A 19,608-nucleotide genomic window follows, 5' to 3' on the forward strand; every position below is an offset into this window, starting at 1 on the left:
ACATTTTTTACACTTTGATGAAAACTGTATTTTTAAGACACAGAAAAGTAGGCATAGGCATAATTCTACAATATAAATCCTGTCTACAGTATGTTTTTGGGTGAAGTAAAAGAGGTTTTCTGAGACACCAATGTAAATGAATGAAAACAGTTTTTGCTCAATCCAAAGAATGTTTGATAGTGTTTTAGAGAAGTAACCCCCAATAAACACAACATTTGTATGTGGACAAAATGAAAACATAGTACTCAGAATATAAGTTTCTTTGTCTCTTTGTCTTTATCTTGTATCTTTGTCTCCCATCAGACTGTGGTGGGACCTTCACCTCCCCTACAGGATCCTTCAGTTCACCCAACTACCCTGACTACTATCCCAACAACAGAGACTGTATCTTCAAGATCATTGTGAAGGTCAACATGCAGATTATGCTGAACTTCACTGACTTTGAGTTGGAGGGCTCTCCTCCTTCTTGCAACTTTGACTTTGTGGAAATCAGGTAAGGAAAAAAATTAAAGTGGTAGCTGGCTGTCTTTGGAGTGCAACCTTTTCCATCTTTTGAAATTGTCAGAGTCTGAAAATACAGTCTGCCGAGCACAAAATGGCTTACCAGTTTCACCTGTTGCATCAGTCTGTAAAGTTTAATGCCGTTGTTAGTCTGTGTGCTGCTGCTTAAAAATCCATCAGAAACGTGGCAGGCTAGATGAGTCTTGCAGAAGGATTAGACATGTGGGTTTTCTGTCTCAGAGTGTCATTAGATTAGCAATGTAAATTGTCACCCATTTTTCCTGCTCCAAGAAGATAATGTTTCTGCAATTTATAGTATATGAGGTCATTTTGCAACAAGGACAGCATGATTCCACTGATAGAAAGAAAATAGAAAAATGAATTAAAAGATTCAAAAGAAGCAAATTAGAGAACATCACACCAGCTGGTGCAATTGTCATGTTATAAGAAAAGTTTTGCGTTTAGAGTTTGGCAAAACAGATGGACCAGGGGCGGGATGGGGTGCAACCCTTTGGTGTCAACGACAGTCGTTAGCCTCGTTAGTGTCCCATTGTTGTCATTGGGAGGTTCCTTGAGCCATGTGTGAATGGCTTTGTTGTTTATTTCCAAAGGGTTGCAACCTACCCTGCCTTAATGGGGGGATCGTTTGCCTCAAAATAGAGTGATACCATTCTTGTTTTTGTGGGTTGGTCTCACTCAGGGGATAAATACTTGAACCTAACACCATTGCATTGGACTAGAGCTGTCCTATCTAGTCTGGTTGCGTATGAACTGATGAAGCCTGCTCGGATGAGAGGCGAAACGTCTTCTAAGATTCATAAAAAGAGCATCCCAGGCAGTCTTTCTATAGTAAAGATGGGGGGGGGGTTCACCACTCAGTGCATTTGTGAAGGCACCATTAATGCTGAACGATATATACAGGTTTTGGAGCAACATATGCTGCCAAGTAAACAGCATCTTTTTCAGGGAGAGCTTTGCTTATTTCAGCAAGGCAATGCCAAACCACCTTCTGCACGTATTACAGCCACATGGCTCCTTAGTAAGAGTCCAGGTGCTAAACTGGCCTGCTTGCAGTCCTGACTTGTCACTCATTGAAAATGTTATGAATGCTATGGCACATTATGAAATGTAAAATATGAAGAAGAATGATAGCTTTCAAAATGAAAGCAATCCGTGTCCTTAGTTCCCAAACACTCACCTTAGTATTGTTAAAAGAAGAGGTGATGCAACTGAGTGGTAAACCTGACCCTGTCCCAACCTGTTTGAAATGTGTTGCTGGCATCAAATTCTAAATGAGAATATAATTTTCAGAAAAAAATGCATTTCTGTTTCAGTGTTTGATATGTTGTCTTTGTGTGTCAATGTCCCAACTTTTTTGGAAACAGGGTTCTACACAGGAGAAGAGTTTTGTGACTGTATCTTGCAGGGTTGTGATGCTATTATGTTGACACCATCTGTTCACAGGCAAAGTACACAAAACCACTTCTGTGGTAGTTTCGGGGACAATAGGTGTCTCCAAGATCACATTTTCCCACAATGATGCACACACACAGACTCACAAATACCAGCCACACTGTCACAAAAATGAACCGCTGACATGCAACAGTCCCCAGCCAGAACTGAATTAGGAACCCTCTGGCTTTAAGGTACATGTCATAACAAGGCAACCAGACAGCCCAATTGATGTGTACACAGGAGGCACATCCGTCTTTCTTTATTTAGTATGAACTCTGACATTTTGAACTTTCACTGTCTTTTATAGGGATGGTGGCTATGAGACATCTCCCTTGATTGGTAAGTTCTGTGCCAATCAGAGGCCTCCAGTCGTGGTATCCCATAGCAACCGTCTTTGGGTGAGATTTCACTCTGATGCCACCGTCCCACGTCTTGGATTCACTGCCCACTGGGATGGCACACAGACTGGTGAGTGGTTAACATATTTGTATTGTTACACTTTCTTCTTTAAGCCAGGTTCAGCAGAGAAATTACAGAGCACAAAGTGACAGATCGTGACCACCACCTGGAATTTGAGAGAATTTGCATTGTATTCATGTCTACCTCATGAGGTGTACTCACAAATGTTACAACTTAATGGAAATCATTTCCTCTATTATATAAAAGCCACCACAAATTACATCAGTTAATTTTCTATATTCTCATCATTTGTGTGTTATTGAATTCCAACTGATTTTAAATTGCACATTTTTTGACCATGCTGTGGCATTCAGTGTGTCCTGTTGGTTCTTTGGTGAAACAATCACTCCATCTCCAGTAGGCAGAAAGTTGTATTTTCTAAATGCTGTAGTTTTCCATTCAAATAGACATAACTTTGCACAGTGCCAAATCAAATAATTTGAAATTTAAAATATATATTTGCATTAATCACTAACATCACTGTTGTATAATTGATGGATGGTTGTACAGACAGCAGGCCTGCAACACTACACAAGAGCTTCATACTTTGAAATGTATTACACCTTATAAATTATATTTGCAGTGAGCATGAACTCATTAGACCTAGTGGTGAAAGAGTATGGCTTTCTTGTCCTCAAAGATACCCTGGCTGTATCACTGCTCTCGAGTTACTGCACTGTTTCTCTCCTGCACTAGCTCACACAATAGAGAAAGTAGGTTCATCCAGAGTAGCAACTCTTAAAATGACAACACTTCCTAAAATACATAATCTATTCACAATTATCCAAACCCATCATCTCCTCGTTTAAACCTTTAGTTCCAATTAGCTATAAATTCTACTGGAAAAACAAGACACCAAGAATCAAACTGGCAACTCTGCAAAAACCAAAAGCACAAGGAGGACTTGAATCACCAAACTACCATTACTCTCTGGCACATCAACTTCAGTACATATTCAAATCAATCCACCCCAATCAATCAGATTGCACATGGGTAGATACAGAACAAACAGTTTGTAAAGATATTCAGATTTCAGATTTACCATTTGAGTCAGTCTATTAAACACCATCCTTGTATCAAAACATTAACAATAGCAGCATGTCTGACTAGTGGAAATTCCACAAAATTACAACATCTAACTTTACTCACCTCTTGAACAATCCTGATTTTCTAGGCAACTAGAGACATTTTAATTTCTGAAAAAGCCATCACACGCCTTAAACACATCTTCCATAACAATGCGCTGGTTTAATCGTCCCACTTGGACCAGAAGTACAGCAGATAAGATAAGATAAGATTATCTTAAGAAGACAATTTTATTGTCCCTGTGGGGAATTTTTTCCTGGATTTTCCAGTTTACAGGTGTAAACAGAAAAGAGAGAACCAAACAAGAAAGTACAGCAGCGACATACTTCACAGAAGTAATATATATATGTATATAAACAAAAGTATATTAAAAATATATAAATACACACACATATATACATATATACACACATATGTATATATGTACATACATATACACACCTATATACAAGAAAGATATAAACAGATTATATTGCACGGATAGGAATTTATTGCACCATGTATCTTATTGCACTAGGAGGAACTGTTGGTTGTTTAGCAGTCTGATGGATGTTGGCAGGAATGAGTTTTTGTAGCGGTCCAGCCTGGTTCTGGGGACCCTGAGTCTCCTGCCGGAAGGTACAAGCTGAAACTCATGGTGTAAAATGTGAGTCAGACACATTTTTCTGTACCAGTCCGGTGACGACTGCTCATAAAGCAACTGGAGGGGAGGATGATTCCTGACCCCTATACTCTTCATGGCTGTCCGCACCAGACTGGCAAGACTGCACAGTCAGGTTGCCGTACCAGGCCGCAATGCCGTATCTGATGATTCTTTCCAGCGCAGCCCGGTAGAAGAGCAACATGATCCTCTGCTCCACTCCATAGACCCTTAGTCTGTGTAGAAAGTAGAGACGCTGTTGGAGTTTGGAGCAGAGGCTTCCAACATGTACCTTCCAGCTGAGTGTGTTGTCAATGTGGACCCCCAGATACCTGTATGAACCCACCTGACTGATGTGTTGGTTCTTAATGACGACTGGCCTGTGGTCCAGACTTTGGGTCAAACATCATCTCCTCTGTCTTTCCCACATTCAGCACAAGATGATTTTGGTCACACCACTGGACAAATTCCTCTATTTCTGAGAAATAGTCCAGTGGGCTATTGTCAGCATGCAACAAGCTGACAATAGCTGTGTCATCAGAGAACTTTATAATAAAGTTCTCTGAGTGTGTTGTTACACAATCATTTTTGTACAATGTGAAGAGGACACAGGAGCTGACACAGCCCTGTGGGGTGCCATGACAAAAATGCCTACAACCTACACAATATAAGATAACAGAACTCACTTCAATGGGCAAAATAATGTGTTTAAATGGCATGCAAAATATCCTGGAAAGCTGTATTCACACAACCTGGCACTGTATACCCATTAAATACTTTTGGAAAGAAATCACAGAGTCACTGTCTGTCTTTAACGCTGGCACATTTCATTATGCCCATCACTCTGCTTACTAAAGGATATATCAACAATGAACCTGAACAAATAAAACAGGTGATTCCTCAAAAATCGAAGAAATCGAGAAATACCAAATAAAGATGCATCTGCCCATTTGATTGTATTCTTTCTTCCAAGGCTGTGGAGGGATGTTGACAACAGCATCTGGGACATTTTCCTCCCCTAACTACCCTCTGCCCTACCACCCTAATGCTGAGTGCTACTGGAACATCAGGACAAGCCAGGGCAACCAGCTCCTCCTCTCTTTCTCTGATTTCCATCTGGAGTCCAGCTCTTCCTGCTCTTATGATTACCTGGCTGTGAGTACTGTACCACAGCATGTGGGTGCACTATGTAGAACTTTTAAGATTATTAGTTTACAGGCTAAACACTTCATTGAATTGAATTTTGATGTTCAAGAAACATGCACATTGAGAAAGTGCTTGGATTCCTATTGAAACTTCACAAGGAGTCATGGAAAAGTAGTAAAAAACACATCACTGTGGATTTGTATAAGTGCATTTCCTGGCACAACTGTAAGTACTTGATTCAGGATGGTAAAAAGTTAGAAATACTTCCAGGTTTCTGCTTAAGGTTTCTTATTGCTGTTCTAACAATGACACAAAATATACAGTAGTGAGCGCACTGTTACCAAGAAAATACCTGTGAGGATTTTACTTATAGGTACCCTGTGGAGTTTTTGACTACTTGTAGTGCTATGGTGTGGGTCCACATTTTGTTCGTATTTATTAATATTGTCCAATTTTCCTAGAATAAAGGCTGTTAATACTTGCCAATATTTGGATGTGAATATTTGCTCAAGGGGTGTGTTTTTGATTCATCATTTTGTCTTTAAATAATATGTTTATCAGTTTAAAACTGTTTTTACTAAGCTCCATCTCTTCATACAAAAAGATTCACTTATAACCTACAAGTCACAAGCTTCAGTTAACATAAAATATTTTTTATCATTATTATTATAATAGGGACATCAGTTTTGTTTGGTGTTATGCACAAGTACAAACAGTTTACTATCTTTGGCTATAACAAAAGGAAGCAAAACAAATAGAACATAGGCATTTTACTAATTTAAATTTGTCACAGTCTTAAGTAATGTTACTTTCACAAATCTGAATGTATGGAATTAGATAGATAGATAGATACTTTATTAATCTCCAAAGAGAAATTTACATTTCCAGCAGCTCTAAGGGTGGAAACACAAGGGCATGCAAAAAAGAACAACTTTCAAGTCGGAGGCAAAAATACAGTACAGAATGCAAACTAACAATATAAGAAAAAAATAGTGAGATACAAATAAAAATACAGAACTAATCTATACAAGATAGACATCTGGCAGTTAAAAGTGAGCACAGTAGTGCAGTTGTGCAAAATGACATTGTGCAACAGTCGGTTTGTCCACACTTAAGTCCAGCATAGGGTGGAAACACAAGGGCATGCAAAATAAGAACAACTTTCAAGTAATGAGGCAAAAATACAATAGAAAATACAAACTAACAATATAAGAAGAAATAGTTAGAATTTTTTTAGTGCTTATTTCACTATTTAATGACTCTCTCTCTCTCTCTCTCTCTCTCTCTCTCTGTGTCTGTGTGTGTGTGTGTGTGTGTGTGTATGTGTGTGTGTGTGTGTGTGTGTGTGTGTGTGTGTGTGTGTGCATTCAGGTGTATGATGGTAACAGCAGCACTGCTCCACACCTGGCCAACTTGTGTGGCAGTCAGCTTCCCAGTACCATCAGCTCTTCCAGCAATCAGCTTTACATCAAACTGCGCACTGACAGCAGCATCAGCACTGGAGGCTTCCTTGCATCATACACCTCCAGTATGAAAACACACACAGGATACTGCAAAGAGTTTGAACATGCCATTTTATCTCTTCTTTCTTTCATGACATGACATGACTAATGACGTGTCATTGTATCATTGCTATTAAATCCAAGCATTTTCTTACCCTTTATTTGAGAAAGAACAATTTAAAGAAATAAAAGACATTTAAACTACATTAAAGCTACAGTCACTAGATACTAGAAATTTTCTTAAGCACATGTAAACTTCTTGCTATTGATCCATATTGTCTGCAGATATGCATGGAACATGGAATGAAATGCACTGACTTCTTACAGGACATACTGGTTTTAGTGCATGTTAAAAATTGTGTCTTGGATAACTTAACTGCTTCTGAAAAGACAGTTCTTAGATTCTTAGTTTTCAATGCTTCTTATGTCAAACATGAAATACATTTGAATACATTTGAAATTCTTCTTTTTTTCATTTTCTTGTATTGTGTAAGAGTGTTTGCTTTTGTTTGTTTCAGAATGCCATAGCATGCTTATCTCAGGCCAACACAAAGGAGTGGTGGAGTCAATTAACTTTCCTAACAACTACCCAGCCAACTCCCAGTGCAGCTGGACCATTCAGGCCAGCAGTGGAAACACTGTCAACTACACATTTACTGCTTTCCAGCTAGAGGCCAGCTCCACCAATTGTAACTATGACTACATTAAGGTAAATAGATGCACAATATTCTACCATATCAAATAAAACTCAGCTCCCACCCCCACAGTTGCATTAAAATTAGGACAGTCCGTAATCTTCCGTGATAAACTGATGATTGACAAAAGTCAGGTGATGACAGCATCCCCTGTCAGGGGGACAGCCTATTTACACTGAAACTCCAATAATCCGACAATGTCCCTTTACCCTGAAAACAAAAGCCCACTGGTCCGAAAGTCCAAAAAATATGCATCCTTTCTGGAATTATTTTGCTTAATATCTTGGTGTACTACTTATTTTTGGAACTATCTTCAAAGCAATGGCCGTTTGATTTCGAAATAATGGGCTGTTGGACAAATGGGCTTCCAGTCCATTTGGACATTTTTCAGACTATTGGAGTTTCGGAATAACGCATAGACAGAACAATAGCATGGCACCCTCATCTCATCTGTGTATCATGATATCATCATGTGCGTATATCATCATGGTACAAGTTACTCAGACAAAATAATTTATTGTTAGTTACACATTACTCTTCTGATCTTATAATGAGATTACTTTTATTCGGTGAGAACAGTAATCTCTGAATTTACTAATCTACCACTGAAGTACTTTCTAACCTTTACCTGTAACTGGATTTTTGTTAAATGCAGCTTTGGCCACATGCCAAAGTCCTTTTTTCAAATCCACGGGTTACCAGCTTTGCCATGGTCATACCAGCTGTGTGATAGTTTTGCTCAAAACTATTTCTGTTTATAATTGCTAGCAGTTACTGTTACCCTTTCCTATCTTCATCTTGTTCTTTGTTGTCATCAATTGATTTATTCTTTTATTTTTTTAGGCCTATGTGTGTAGTTAGTAGGTATGTGTAGTCTGAAGTTACTGTGGGTTGTTATTAGTTTCTGTCTATGTAGTGTTTAGTTAGTAGTTATTGTATGTACCTTGTAGTAATAAACAAACAACATACATTTACCAACTCGGTTATGAAAGAACAAGGTGCAAATAAGCAACAATGGAGCAAAAGAAATAACAGCAAACAAACAAAAAAAAACTGTAAGAGTTTAAATGACCTTTTCCCTGCAGTAGTGGATTTGGATGTTTATAATCTTCAGACTGAGACTTGTTGAATGCTACAATAAATGTCACTGAAGCAAGCTTGCTCATGAGAGTTTGGATGGCAAGGGGTTCAGTTACATAGATAAGAGTCTGTTGGTGAAAGAACAAGAAAAGAGAATAACAGTGTCTTCATAATAAGTTTGAAAGTCATGAAACCAGTCTGAGCTGGATGAGGTGAAGGTGACAATGGGAAATAGTGGTCAACAAGACCATAAAAGGAGTGCAGGAATAAAAACATAAATAGTTTACCATTATGTTACACGCTTCTGGGGTTATATGAGGGGCATACAGGATCATCATATTAAACCAAAACTGGTTTAAATCCTATTTGCTTGACAGATACTTTTTGTCTCTATTATTGTACTCTCTCTACTTCAAATTATATTATATTATAATAGTAAATTTCTCCACTGTGAGATTAATAAAGTGTTATCTAATCTAATCTTCAACTCTAAAAAAAAGACCAAGACATCATTCTGGGCTCATTTCTTGGCTGTTTTATTTAATCTTGACAAGCTTGCACTTTTATTATTCATAATAATGATAATGATATTTCCTGTCATAACTCTGCAGATGATACTTAACTCTACATATTCTCCTTCTGATGACTTCCTTCTTGTACAAATATATTTTTGTCAATATTTATTATACTCTCCACTCATACCACTTTCTCCAAATATTACTGTCCTAGCTCTATAATGGGCCTAACGAGCAAGCTCCTCTGATTGGTACATTCTGTGGATACACCCCTCCCCCAGCCAACAGCACCACAAGCTCAGCCCTCACCATGGTGTTCAGAACAGACTCCTCTGTGTCCATGTCTGGCTTCCAGATGATGTGGTACCAGAATGGTAAGAAGAAAATGTCTTCTGTTGTTGTGGGTAAGGCAAAATCTATATGACAACCATATGGAGAAATATTTACTTTCTTTTTTGCCACAATGAGTACATACAACATGATACACAGTCAGCAAAAACTGTGACGCCCCAGTTCTCAGAATTTTGAAGGAACATGGCAAAACATAGTCAAGAGCATCCATCCTTTGGATATGAGGTGAGATGAGAAAGCACACATTGTTACATTGCAGGCAGGTGTGTTGGATGCAGGAACACAGCCAATCACATTTACTACTCTCATCCCCTTTAAATGCACTGACAGTTTGGGATTCCTGTGGAGGGTTTTCCTTTCCTGTGGAGAGTTTTCCTTTGACAAAATGTATTGTGGTCTCGTATGTGCAGAATGGCAAATATGAATACAGCAGGTCAAATATACTGCCAAGAGATTAACGTTTTTAGACATGTATGCACACACACACACACACACACACACACACACACACACACACACACACACATATTTGGTCCCCTTTGACTTGGTGTGTGTCCTTACAGGTTGTGGTGGAGAGCTGACTGGTCCCAGTGGCTCCTTCTTCAGCCCAGACTACCCCAACAGATATCCAGAAAACAGGGAGTGTATCTGGTATATCACCACATCAGCTGGGAGCAGCATGACTATCACTATCCATGAGTTTGATGTGGAGTTCCACCAAGATTGCAACTATGATGTGCTGGAAGTAAGATATGGACCTATCTCCTATGTTTAGTCCTGTTCATTAAAAATAGTTGTTGATGCAAGTACTTATTGCAACATTACTCACGGTGGTAAAAACTCAGCAGATGATTTCTTCAGTCCAAACATATAATCTTTAAAGTTTTCACTGGTTAAATTTCAATCAGAGTGAAGAGTATATGACTCATATGAGATGCATGTAAAGTAACACACAATAAGCTTAAACTGTGTACTTTCTTCAAATGAGAAAAAGCTATTTAAAAGATTTTATTTGGACATTTAGTCAACTCATCATTTTATTTTACAAAACATTTTTTGTCACTCATGATTATAGGTTCTCAAATCTTTCTGAATGCGTTAACTAGAAAAGTCCACAAGATGTACATGCAAACAAGAAACAGAAAAATATATTTGTGAAGTATAATATTTTGTTCATTTTAATCAGAAATTGATTGAGGGTAACAATTTCAAGTTTTACTCTAGGGGGTTATGGTCGAAGTCAATTTAACTACCTACCTCCTGTTTAAACTACCCAAAGTAAAACAGTAATCTAAAACAATGCATTGTATTTTATAAACTTGCCATATATTTATTTTGTAAAATCCTAACTTGTACTGGAGTGAAAAGTGAAACAATTTCCCTCTGAAATGTGGTTGTGTAGATGTGTTAAGTGGCATAAAATTAGCCTTAAACTAAATTAGACAATTACATCAGTATATCAATAATCTTGCCCTGTTCAACAACTAAAAAATACTGAAAATATTCATCCATGGAAGTCCAAACAGGACTACAAAATGAAAATGCAAACTTCAAAATGAATATGTAATTCCACAATAGGATTATAAGAGTGTTAAATGACCGTATTAAAATGGAAATGGAAAAGATAACATAAGATTAAACTTTATTAATCCCTGTCAGGGAAATTAGGGTGTCAGGCAGCAAGCAATAGTAGAAGAAATAATAAAAAAAATACAAAACACAAGACACAAAATAAAAGTTGACTATATATGTGTACAGTTTATACAAAAACACCATAAAAATATATTGCTAATGGAAAATATATGAAAAAAAAAATTGCACAAGGATTTAGAAAAATTGCACCTGAATTTGAAAGATTGCACAATGTCGGTATGGATAAGTACAGTGTTCACTATGTTGCACAGTAGATAAAAATATATATATCACAGTAGAAGTAAAATAAATAGGCATAGGTTTTGTACTGTGAAAATAAAAATGTAATATTGCATAAGGTATTGCATGTATGTGATAACAAGATGTTAAACATAAATCACACAGTAGTGCAAATGCAGTATGTATGTGGACACAGTGCTATATTAAACAATGCTGGAGTTGACTGATCTGACAGCTGTTGGAATGAAGGACCTACAGTACTCTTGCAGAGTGGATGCAGCTGAAGGAGCTGCTCAGGGCCCCCACTGTGTCATGCAGGGGGTGAGAGGAGTTGTCAAGGACTGATGTTACCTTGGTCAACATCCTCCTCTCACCCACCTCCTCAATGGTGTCCAGAGGGCAGTCCAGGACAGAGCCAGCTCTCCTGACCAGTTTATTTAGCCTTTTTCTGTCCCTCTCAGAGCTTCCACAGCCAGAGCAGACAACTGCATATAAGATTGCAGATGCCACCACAGAGTCATAAAAAGATTTTAATAGTGTCCTACACACCCCAAAGGACCTCAGTCTTCGAAGCAGATGGAGATGACTTTGGCCCTTCCTGTACAGGGCATCCATGTTGGTGGTCCAGTCCAGTTTATTGATGAGGTGGACACCCAGGTATTTGTACATCCTCCACAATCTCAATGTCCAAACCCTGGATGTTCACCTTGAAATCTGTGGCACCTTCCTGCAGAAGTCTATCACCATCTCCTTTGTCTTGCTGGCGTTGATGTGAAGGTTGTTTAGTCCACACAAGTTGACAAAGTTGGTGATGACTTCCCTATATTCCAATTTGTTCCGCTGTGGTACACGTCCAACGATGGCTGTATTGTCAGAGAACTTCTGGAGGTGGCAGCTCTCACGTTTCGTCTGAAGTCCATGTGAAGGGTAGAGCATAGTACCCTTCGGAGCTCCCGTGCAGCAAACTACCACAGCCGGCACACGATCTTGAAGCCTCACATACTGTGGTGTTGTTGGTGAAGTAGTCAATGGTGCATGCAGCAGTCTACTTCAGCTCTTTCCCCCTCAGGAGTGATGAATTTTGTTGAAAGCACTGGAGAAGTCAAAAAACATGACCCTAACTGTGCTCCCAGTGCTCTCCAGGTGTGAGAGAGATTGATGGAGTAGGTGAAAGACTGCATCTTCAAAACCAATGCCCTGTCGATATAGAAACTGTAGGGGGTCCAGCTCACAGCTTACCAGGTGAAGGAGGTGAGAGGTTAAGGCTACTAGCCTGAAGTGGTTGGGCTCTTCCTGTTCTTCTCGCATACCTTATGGTTGGCAGTTTTTTATTCACCAATGGTATGTAGGCAGGGCATAAACCAGGCTGTGATCAGATCGGGGGTGGAGGGGCGAAGGACTGTAAGCATTCTGAACGTTTTGCATACAATAATTCCAATGTTGCCCTCAGCAGCTCCTTCAGCGACATTCTGCAAGAAAGAACACGAACACAGGTCCTTCATACCAACAGAGTGTTCAACTCAAGCATTGCTTAAATGTAGCACTGGGTCCATATTCATATTGTTCTAAAACATTAACATATGCTTTATGTTTTCTTCATGCTGCTATCAAATACACACAATACCTTCTGCAATATTAAATTTTCATTTTCTTTAAGTACTCAACCTATGCATATACATTTTTCTTCTACTGTGATACACATGTATCTTTTACTGCGCCATAGAGCAAACACTGTGCTTAATTTATCCATACCCACCATATGCAATTTCAAATGTATATATATATATATATATATATATATATATATATATATATATATATATATATAAGCTAGGCTTGTAATTAGTGGCACGAGGCAATGCAAGAGCTATAGAAGGCGAGTGGCTCGAGCATACTATTGTTATCCCGCACATTTTTTCTTCCCATTTTTAAACTTCCGCCAGAATTTCGGCGCGTAACTAGTCCTGCAGCTTTGAGAAAACCCTCGCAAACTATATATCAAAACGTGCGGCTCGACCGGGAATGGTGTGCTACGACTTTTATAGCTCTTTCGTCAATAATTCGCAAAGTTATACACAAAAAACTGCAAAGAATTTCACATAAGAAATGAATGGGAAATTTCCTCAAATTTCAGCCTTTTTCAATTGTCCGCTGCTTCGCCATACTTTATCCTAGAGACTTCATTCAAACTTTAAAACGTAGATAATTAGATAGATAGTATATATAATTTGATATGTACAACTTGAAGCTGTTCTCCTGTTTGCTGGTGGGTGCAGGTGAAAGTGTGTCGTTGACATTTATCCATGGTAAATCTTGAAGGCATCATGAAATACATGCTGTTGTTAATTGCATAGGCTACTGCATCAAACAGGTAGTGTCTAACTTTCAGCTTTACACAGAGGAACACAGCAAAGAGGAAGCAGCATTCTCACTGATGACCCGCCTTGTTGAGAGGACTGACAGATCACATTTTCATTTGAATTTTGTTAACTTCAGAGCGTGATATAAAGTACTATGTTGTCACTTGTGGCCATTAGGAGAGAAATGCCCTGTTCAACTGTGTTCTCACCAGCTTTCAAGTACCAGTGGGTGTTTTCTTCCCTCCCGCCTCAGGGTCCAATAAAGAGCCCATTATGGCTTGGCAGAAAAAGTTTACTTGGACAAGTGACACAGCAAGAGGGTGAGATTTATGCTTACAAATAGAATTTTTCTCTTTTCAAGAGAAATGACTTCAAAGATGGTTAGTTTGGCAAATATACATCTGGTTAACTGCCCCACCATTGTAAAAGAGCATTATACAGCCACTTTTTCTGAGCTTTTCTATAAGACCTTGCAGGACTGTCTGTTCAAAAGGGGTTATCCATAACCAAAACCCTAACCCATAACACATTTGTACTGTGAAGACAACTGTGTTAACATCAAGTAGACATATTTCCTAGTAAATGTAGTAATGACTGACCTTGGAGTATTTTCTAAACATTGAACAGCATTGCAAATGGACCTTTGACCATCACTTTTGACTTCCTCTTAGGTGTATGGAGGCCCAGACCTGTCAGCCCCTCAGCTAGCTAAGCTCTGCACCACCACATCCAGCCCAATGCAAGTCTCAAGCACTGGCAACCTGGTCACAGTGCGCTTCAAATCTGATGGATACGTCAGTGGTCGAGGTTTCAGTGCAAGCTGGGCTGAAGTCCAGGCAGGTGGGTGGACATGTCCATATAGGTATTGTATGGTTATATTTTTTTAGAAATAAGAAAGTTAATTAACAAGTTCATAAGACAGTCCTTTTCAGGAGGCAGGTAATGCATGAAAGTGTGTTGCATGTGTAGGGGAAATTAGATCAGTTTGAGGAAATATGAAACTAGTCAGATTTATTCCGTAGAACAATATTAATTATTCATCAAGCAATATATATGTATATTCATTCAAGAGAAATACTGAACAAACACAACAAACAGGGCATGGCTCATGGACAGAGACAAAAGCTAGAGGAACACGAACAAGAAACGTGGCTAGACTAAGACAACACTAAAAGACGCTTACATGGTACGTGGCATGGGTAAAGACAAAGACAGCACTAGAAACTCACTTACAGGAAACGTGGCTTGATTTAAGACAAAGACAACACTAGGAACACACTTACATGGAACATGGCTGGGACATGAAAAAGGCAAGGATTCTCAGACAAAGACAAGACTAGGACGTTGTGCTGCCATGAAATGATAGTTGAGCTTCACAGAATTTACATTTCACGTGTTTCACTGGATTATTTTCTGTGAAATGTTCAAATTTTGGAAAGTTTAGGTCGGAGTTTTCAAGCCTCTCCTTCTGTTTGTTCCGCCATAATTCATTCATTCTTCTTCTCTGTTTCCTTGCGCGATGTAAACGGCGAGCGATACTGCCCCCAGCACTTCCTGTAGTGCACTGCAGTTACAGATGAGCACGAAGCGGACTGTGTTTTTATCATACATGACTAGTGGACGCTTAAATTTTCGCGTCGACAAATTTTTATTGTCAGCGTAATCGATTAAGTCGACTAATCGTTGCAGCCCTAAAATATACTAGTTAATGGTCATTTTTTTGTCTTTTTTTTGAGAGTCCAGTACAAGTCTGTAACTAAGTACACTTACTCATTGATTTACTTGTCCTTTACTTTTGAGTATTTACATTTTATGCAACTTTATACTTTGCCACTACATTTCAGAGGCATAATAATTTACTTCTGACTTCATTATATTTATCTGACATTTCTAACAGTTACTTTTCAGATTATATTTTTTATACCCTTCCTGTCCATTGAAAACCATTTATCTCCAACTTTTTTGATAAACCAACGGATTATAAATCCATACATGCGTTCCCGATGACTTGCTTAAGTAAAGCATCTGAAAACTACACTGAGTTTGACCTCGGTGGAGGGACTTTGTGGCTGTTGGCCCTTGGTCTTACCCTTTTGTGTCATTTCAGATTTTTTGTGGATGTGCTTGATGGGTCTGAATTGCCTCTTACACTAGGCATACTGGCATGCTGAGTGCCATTAAACAGTGCATACTCTTAACTCAGGAGTTAATGGTACTTACGTTCATGTTCACTATTTGCAAACTGATACATTTAGTTCAGCATTTACTCAAAACATGAGCATGTTCAATTTAGCACGTTCACACACAACAATGATAGTAGGTATGTTGGATATGTGATGTGTGATTTGTGATATCTGCAACACAAAGTAATAATAATTGCTTAACAGTACTATCAAATTGGAAATTTTAGCATATATGATAAACTGTATTTATATAGCTATTATATTGCTTTTCTAGTCTGATGACCACTCTAAGCCCTTTTACAGTACAAGATCTACCCACCCACACAATGGTGGCTAGGCCACCTGCTCATTAGGAACATTAACAAACTTACACACAGGAGCAATTTGGGGTTCAAGATTCAAGATTGCCTTTATTGCTTTCCTGATGATGCTGGGGTCCGTGGCGATGGATCTTGCCCTCTTCCTGACCCGGCCTGCATATATAGAGTCTAAGTCAGGAAGGGGGCAGCCCACGATGCCCTGTGCAATTTTAACCACCCCTGCCAGTTGTTTCCTCTCCTGTGCCGTGCAGCTGAAATACCACACTGTCACACTAAGGCAGAGAATGGCCCTGTAAAAGTTGACGAGCAACCGAGAGGAGAGTCCAGCTCGTTTCAGTTTCCTGAGTTGTGCATTCTTCACCAGGCGGGAGGTGTTCATGGACCAGGAGAGATCAGATGTGATGTGGAGGCCCAGGAACTTGATGTTGTTCACACGCTCCACCACTTCTCATCCATTAGGAGGGGGGCATGATCCATCTTTCTGGACCTCCTGAAGGCAACAATGACCTCCTTGGTCTTCCCTGTGTTCAGCACCAGGTTGTTGGCTGAACACCATTGGGTGAGCTGGCGTATCTCCTCTCTGTAGTGGGTCTCGTTGTTATCTGAGATGAGACCCACTACTGTAGTGTTGTCCGCAAACTTCACGACTGTGTTGGTGGGGTGGATGGCAGCACAGTCGTGAGTAAACATGGTGAAGAGGGCTGGGCTGAGCACACAACCCTGTGGCGTCCCCGCGCTGAGGACCAGAGGGGATGATGTTGAATTCCCTATTCTCACCACCTGAGGCCTGTTGGTGAGAAAGTCTCTGATCCAGTGGCACAGAGACGCAGGCAGACCCACTGCGTGTAGCTTCAGCGCCAGCTTGTCTGGGATGACGGTGTTGAAAGCTGAGCTAAAGTCTACGAATAGCATCCTGACGTAGGTGTTGGGCTGCTGCAGGTGGGTCAGGGCTGTGTGCAGGGTGATGGAGACAGCATCCTCTGTGGACCGATTCCCTCTGTAGGCAAACTGAAGGCTGTCTAGGTCCGAGGGGATGAAGCCTCTGATGTACCTGAGAATAATCCGCTCAAAGCACTTCATGATTACCGGGGTCAGAGCAACAGGCCGGTAGTCATTCAGGCAGTTGATGGATGTCTTCTTCGGTACCGGAATGATGGTGGAGGACTTGAAGCACTCAGGAACTGTAGACAGCTGCAGGGACAGATTGAAGATGTCCAGGAACACTCCTGCTAGCTGGTCAGCGCATGTCCTCAAAGTCTTGCCTGACACCTTATCCGGTCCTGTAGCTCTGCGGGTGTTGATCCTCCTCAGGGTGGATGTCACCTGGTGCTGCTGCAGGGCAAGGGGCTGGTGCTGCTCCTCCAGCCGGGGTAGGTGTGTAGCTTCTCTGCTGCCTGATGTGTCGAAGCGGGCAAAGAAGCTGTTTAAGGTGTCAGGCAGGGTGGGGTCATGGCTGGCAAGCTGAGTGTTACGCTTGTAGTCCGTTATGGTTCTGATGCCTCTCCACATGTTCTGGGGGTTGTTGTTATTGAAGTGATCTTCAATTTTGTTTTTGCACTGGAGCTTGGCCTGCTTGATTCCTTTCTTCAGCTCTGCTCGAGCCCTGCTATAAGCCAGCCTGTCTCCAGCTCTGTAGGCAGTATCCCGGGCTTTCAGCAGGGACCCAGCCATGGTTTCTGGTTGGGAAACACTGTGATGGTCTTGACTGGGAGGACAGCATCAGTGCAGAACTGAACATAGGACAATACAGATGATGTAGACTCCTCTAGGTCTGCCTCTTCTCTGAACACAGTCCAGTCTGTCAGCTCAAAGCAGTCCTGAAGTGCAGAGGAGGCCTCCTCAGTCCATATCTGTACTGTCCTGGTGGTTGGCTTTGTTCTGCAGGCCAGAGGCTTGTAGGCAGGAATAAGTTTCACAGAGATGTGGTCTGACATGCCCAGGTGTGGAGCTGCTACAGACTTGTAAGCAGCAGGGGATGTTGCAGTAAACCTGATCCAAAATGTTACTGTCTCTGGTAGGAAACTTTATGTACTTAGCATTAGCCCGCAGTGGGATGTAAGCGGCCACAATAACAATGGACGAGAGTTATCTAACCAGCTTGAATGATCGGCATTTTACCGCCAGGTATTCCAAATCAGGAGAGCAGAATGTGCTGACGGTGCGTGTGGCTGTACACCAGGCATTGTGTACATAAACCTCCACCTCTGCTCTTACCTGAAGCTGCAGTCCTGTCCGCCCGGAACAGAGAGCGCCCCGCTATCTCCACCGCTGCGTCTGGGATGTTGTCGTCCAGCCAGGTCTCTGTGACAACGGTAACACAGCTGTCCATCCCGCGAGAGACTATCCTTAGACGGACCTCGTCGATTTTGTTGGTGAGAGACCTGGCGTTGGTGAGGTAGAGACTGGGGAGAGCCGGTCTGTGAGGGTTAGCTTGTATCCTAGCACGCACGCCGGCTCTCTTGCCACACTTTAGTTTACGGTGCCTCCTCCGTCTCCTTGGCAGCAGTGGGGGGATGGTGGTGGGCTCTGGAGTCCGTAGCAGCTCCGGTGGAATAAAGTCCAATTTAGGGGGTGTGTGAAGTCCGAACTGTACTCCAAAGTTCCACAGTTCAGACCTGCTGTACTGTGTCAGAGCTTCCAGAAGAGTAGTAAGAGTGGACACGAGTAAAAACAAACAAACAAAAACGTAAACACGGGAGGTACAAGCCGCTGCGTCTGCACGCGCCGCCATCTTCGAGCACAGCATAATAGTAATTTCTTTACCATTTAAGACACCATTTATAATCACAAATCTTCCATACTTGTCCTTCATACACTTTTTTAATTGGAATGGTAGATTTTTGAGTATCAGTATAACAACCCCCTCTGCTGTACTCCTGTAATAGAGCCACATCTACTCCCTCCCTCTTTAATAAAGAGTAAACCAGGGGCATCACAGCCATTTAAAATGTGGGGGTGTTCTCGAATGTGGCACATGAGCAAAATTTTCTGAATCTATCAGAGGGGAAAATGAACCAACAATTATCCATTAATGTTTAAATTTTTATATTAAAAAGTAATATATGGCCGAAAATAATTACAAAAATGTGTTTTTCCTCAATTAAACATTTATTCCAAGAAGAACAAAACCTCTTTCAGGAGCAATTCCAAAAGATGTCAATCACATGAAACAATACCACTGAGGTGATGGTAGTTTAGGAGCAGGATTTAAGTTTTCAATTTTCTGTTTAAGAACTCCCTAACATCTAACTCAATCTTTCTTTATATAGCACCTTAAATACAATTAAAAATGCAATACAAAGTGCTTCACAAACTAAAAACTTTTGACAGAAATACAATAAATAAGAATAATGAAAACCTGCCCCTCCCTACCCCTACTCAAAACATCCAAAAGTGTGCCTCCTACTATCTTTATATGAAACAAATGATTTGGCAATTGCCTT

The 19,608-nt window shown here is 40.4% G+C and overlaps 1 protein-coding gene across 1 annotated transcript in view; it reads left to right on the forward strand.

Moving 5' to 3' along the window:
- Positions 1-19,608, forward strand: part of cubn (cubilin (intrinsic factor-cobalamin receptor)) — a 144,549-nt gene that overhangs the window by 37,142 nt on the left and 87,799 nt on the right. The window contains exons 23-30 of the mRNA XM_041961353.1: positions 304-493; positions 2,264-2,424; positions 5,115-5,296; positions 6,659-6,815; positions 7,308-7,498; positions 9,294-9,453; positions 9,994-10,175; positions 14,334-14,502. Coding sequence (XP_041817287.1) covers positions 304-493; positions 2,264-2,424; positions 5,115-5,296; positions 6,659-6,815; positions 7,308-7,498; positions 9,294-9,453; positions 9,994-10,175; positions 14,334-14,502 — 1,392 coding nt within the window. The remainder of the gene's footprint in view (positions 1-303; positions 494-2,263; positions 2,425-5,114; positions 5,297-6,658; positions 6,816-7,307; positions 7,499-9,293; positions 9,454-9,993; positions 10,176-14,333; positions 14,503-19,608) is intronic.

Source organism: Chelmon rostratus, chromosome 20 (assembly GCF_017976325.1).
Source record: "Chelmon rostratus isolate fCheRos1 chromosome 20, fCheRos1.pri, whole genome shotgun sequence".
Taxonomy (NCBI): Eukaryota; Metazoa; Chordata; class Actinopteri; order Chaetodontiformes; family Chaetodontidae; genus Chelmon; species Chelmon rostratus.